The 4,315-nt window shown below is 38.3% G+C and overlaps 1 protein-coding gene across 1 annotated transcript; it reads right to left on the minus strand.

Annotated features, from left to right (window-relative positions):
* Positions 1-349: 349 nt before the first annotated feature.
* Positions 350-4,192, minus strand: LOC139061624 (uncharacterized). The gene is made up of 4 exons (XM_070555571.1): positions 4,113-4,192; positions 2,803-3,078; positions 2,566-2,712; positions 350-896 (listed from the first exon to the last, which is right to left on the minus strand). The coding sequence occupies exons 1-4, from the start codon at positions 4,114-4,116 to the stop codon at positions 667-669; spliced, it is 657 nt and encodes a 218-aa protein (XP_070411672.1). The 5' UTR covers positions 4,117-4,192; the 3' UTR covers positions 350-666.
* Positions 4,193-4,315: the final 123 nt, after the last annotated feature.

The following is a 4,315-nucleotide window of genomic DNA, read 5'->3' on the forward strand; positions in this document are numbered from 1 at the left end:
AAGTAAAAGCATGGTTAGTACATTTCACGCACAATATTGTGTCAAATTTAGTTACCTCTTCTATTTATATTCAATGCTACATTCATTTCTTTTTTAAAATAAAACCCTGGGATATTATCAGTTAAAAATATGTACATTTGCAAAAGAAAAATCCATGATTAAAGGTATAATTTATTATTTTAAATAGTGGTATTATGTGTCAAAGTCAGTACTTTGCATGAAAATAAATTCTTATCAGGAAAATAATCTAGTAAATGTTCCTACATAATTTCAGTTTGAGCAGTGTCATGTGGAGTCAGGAACATGCGTGTGCCTCACGCACGTTAGAAATAACAGGTTGTTTCTAGAATAAAAGTGACTCATCGTTTTATTTACAAAAAGAACCTTTTTTTCTTGGTACTTTATTTTCAGTATGAGGACATAAAAATTGAACAAAATAGTCTTTCCCTTCACAGCGTCACCTGATCAAACATCAAAACTGCATCTTCACTAAAAACAACAAAATCATAAATCACTCGGTTTATAATTAAGATGATTCTTTACAACAAATCTAACTGGAACAAGGACGTTACAAAAACAATGACTTTATCAGAAAATCTCACCTACAGGTGCAACTGGTGGTACAGTTACAAATGTGATTTTTTTTTCTTATTCAACCTGTTCAGGTTATTTTCTTGAAAATCCGCTTTGTCTTTGCAGAGCTGTGATCCGGTTTCTGACGTAGTCCTTCACGCCTTTCCAGGAGCGGTTCCCAAGCGCTTGTGGCTCAGCCCCTAGGCACCGCATGCAGTCGTCTTTATGAGGCAACCTTTGCTCTGTAATGAAATCCATCAGGTGTTTCTCTACGGCGTAAACTTCTGCTTCGTCCCATTTGAACTTGGTTTTGAGGTGCGAGCCTGCAGAAGAGGAAAAAGGACAAATAAGTGAGCTTCAATAGATTTCTGCTATTATTTAATTCATTCATAGTCACATTCAATTTTGAAAACCTGAAAATGTTCATTTAAGTTGTTTTTTCATTTTATTTAACCTTTATTTAACCAGATGAGTTGATTGAGAACTCATTCTCATTTACAATGATGATCTGGCCAAGAGGCAGCAGCGACAGACACAAAGTTAGCTTTACACCAAAGAAAACTGATGAGATAAATAAATAAATAAATAAAAACAGATAAAAATAAGATGAAACAGTTCATTGATCTGAAACTATTGATTGTAATGAATTATTGAAGGTAGATAATGGAACAGTGAGCTTTAGTGATTTTTGCAGCTCATTCCCGTCGTTGGGAGCGGCAAACTGGAAATGAGGAGCGGCCAAAGGAGGTGCGAGCTTCGGGAATAACCATAGAGATTAAGCTGCTGGAATAAAAACTGCTCCTCTGTCAGCAAAGTGTAAAATAGCCGCATCGATTGAATCCGTTTTGCCTTGGCCCCCAAAATGCCTTGAAACGGCCCTGGGTGTGTGACTGAGAGTTGAAGGATCTAACTTGTATCACATACCATACCATTTTATTTATAAAGCGCATTCAACAAGGCATTACAACCAAACAAGGCGCTGTACACTAAAAATGTTAGCTAATTAAACCGGCGTCGGACAGTCATGTAGAACAGAGATAAAGGGTAAAATGGAAAAACAACAAAATTCCTAGAACTAACAGTTAAAAATCAATAAAACACAGGGAGAATATAAAAAATAAGAAAAACATTTAAAAAAAGAACCCCAATAATACGGAAGTTGATATTGTGAATTCCATTTTTAAACAATGCAGTTGTAAGTGAGGTGCATAATTATGTGGTATAAGCTAGGTTGAAGTAGTGAGTTTTCATGCGTGATTTAAAAACTGCTAGCTGTTGGTGCTTGCCTCACTAGTAGTGGTAATGCGTTCCAAGTATAAATATGACATGTGTATAACTTGTTGTTTTATACAGGTAAAAACGTGTAGTGGAGATAAATCTACCTACATTTTACTTTGTTGTCTTGTTTTTATTGAACTATTTCCTGTCTGTCTCTCATCTTCCTGCATCTCCTCTAAACTCTCCAGACAAACTGCTGCCTGGATTCTTACTTTTTCACCTCATCAGTTACTTCTGAGCAGTTCAAAGGGATCTCCTGAACGCAGAGCGGAGAGCGCGTTTCGATGCTGCGACAGTGAGGTGAAATCACCGCAGCACACGATGAGCGGAGCGCGTCAGGAACGATTTAAAGACAGGGTACCAGAGGATAGAAACACATGTGAACGATCATGTGTTAATAATAATGTTTTGTTTCGCCACCTTGACAATGCATCGTGCGCCAGACGCAGCGGGCGCACCAACGATCAGCGCTCTGCGTCCTCTCCGCTCAACAGAGCCCCGCTACGCTGAGAGTCCATAAATATTGTAATATAGGCAGAAACTGGATCTTTCCCTGAAAGATATCTAGCCCCCATAATTCGATCCCTGCTCCTGGATGAAAAACCGGACCTTTTGATCCATGTAGGTAACCCCCCACCCCCTCCGGACAGAGAGTGAAAAGTGGACATGTCCGGGGGAAAGAGGACGTACGGTCACCCTAGTTAAAACACCAACCTTTGCCTCTTGATTTAAGAGCTGCAGTTCTGGGTTTTTTGACTCTCTGCCCTTGTTGATTAGGATTTGCTGATGCAAAACTTGAACTGGACACGGCATCCTGATGCTCAGTGGACGTTTCTTCTCCATCTGAAGGCTGTGATGTCACTGTAGGGGAACAAGTAAGCCATATAAAAGCTGCGATAGTTGGAGAACTTATACTAAATGTAAGGCTACAATCATCACTGTAGAAGTTACCAGAACTCTGATGCGGCTCCTCCTGTTTGAATGTTTTAGTTATTGATGAACTCTTCCAAGAGCCATTATTTCTCTGCAGGGCTGTGATCCGGTTTCTGACGTAGTCCTTCACACCTTTCCAGGAGCGGTTCCTCAGGGCCCGGGGCTCAGCCTCGAGGCACCGAACACAGTCGTCTTTATGAGGCAACTTGTGCTCAGTAATGAAACGCATCAGGTGTTTCTCCACAGCTCGGACCTCTGCTTCGTCCCATTTAAGCTTGGCTTTATGCTGAAAGCCTGCAAGGAGGGGAGAAAAAAATCATGTAAGTTTAAAACAATTTGTGCAAACGTTTAAAGAAAATTCAATCAATTTTTATGAATCAACCTAATCATGTTGATGTTTTCTCTGTCAGTCAAATCCGGACACTGACTTGGCCACCTGGAGCAGTGAAACATTAGACATGTCCTAAAAAATACATGCACTACATTATCAAATTTGTTTGCTTGGTTCCGTTTATTTATTTTGTTTACATGTCCAAACGAGACAGTTTACAGATTTGAATCTCAAGTATTTTGGTTTGCCCTGTTTTGAGCTGCAGCGTTAGTATTTAGCACCTTGCGATATTTCTTAGCCCTTTCGGGTTTATTGGTGTCATTTTTAACCGTTTTTCTCTCTTATTTCCTGGCAGTGCAATCTTTAACACGTATTTATATGCGTTACTGTTTATGCTTTTAGATGGTTCCTTAGTTTAAAGCCGTTTCTGTTGTCGTCTGAGCCTTGAGCTCGTTTTGTGCAGCACTTTGGTTAGCTACCATGGTATTTTAAACTGTGCTTTGTAAAGAAATTGGTGTGGTATTTAGAAATGTTTTTGATCTTTTGTTTTGCTTTATTGGTGCAAAAATTTGTAAACATATTCCTTTGTACATCCTGACTTTACAACGTTCTAAATAACTTACGTAAAATTAAGTAATTATTTAGTTAGCTTAGATTTCGATTGTATCAAGGCAAATGTAAAAAACGAAATTCACAGAGAAAGTACCATCCCCATCAACAGTTCGTTGCATGTAGATTAACTCAAAGAAATAACCAAACCGTAGCCAATTTATTTTTCGTGCTGATTTTAGGAGTGCTCGTTCCGAAACGGAACATTCGCTAGCTGCGTTAGCCTAAGCTAACTTAGCTTTAGCTGCAAGATCGCGAAACTATGAAATATCTCAAATATAAAGGGAACATTTGACATAAAAATACAATAAATAAATGAACAAAACGAGCTTTAACAACATTACATAAGTTTAATTTTTGCCAATTATTCATACAAAAGAAAGCATACCCATGATAATCTCGTCGTCGTTCACTTGTCTAAGCTAACATGACACTTCCGCTATTTTCCACAATAAAAGCGTCAACTCTACAAAAAGTAAAATTCTACAGAATAAAGTACATAATGTAAATATCAATGATTGGATCTGAAAATCAGGGACTACAACATCATTTGAGCAGTGTTAAACTAAAATCAGTAAAACGTGTCAGAGC

This window comes from Nothobranchius furzeri, chromosome 10 (assembly GCF_043380555.1).
Source record: "Nothobranchius furzeri strain GRZ-AD chromosome 10, NfurGRZ-RIMD1, whole genome shotgun sequence".
Lineage (NCBI taxonomy): Eukaryota > Metazoa > Chordata > Actinopteri > Cyprinodontiformes > Nothobranchiidae > Nothobranchius > Nothobranchius furzeri.

What these genes read in the sequence shown, in the direction of transcription:
- LOC139061624 (XM_070555571.1), bottom strand. An exon ending in GGAGCCGCATCAGAGTTCTG is followed by an intron (nt 2,713 to 2,802) that starts GTAACTTCTACA and finishes GTTCCCCTACAG; the next exon opens with TGACATCACAGCCTTCAGAT. An exon ending in TCTTAAATCAAGAGGCAAAG is followed by an intron (nt 897 to 2,565) that starts GTTGGTGTTTTA and finishes CCTCTTCTGCAG; the next exon opens with GCTCGCACCTCAAAACCAAG.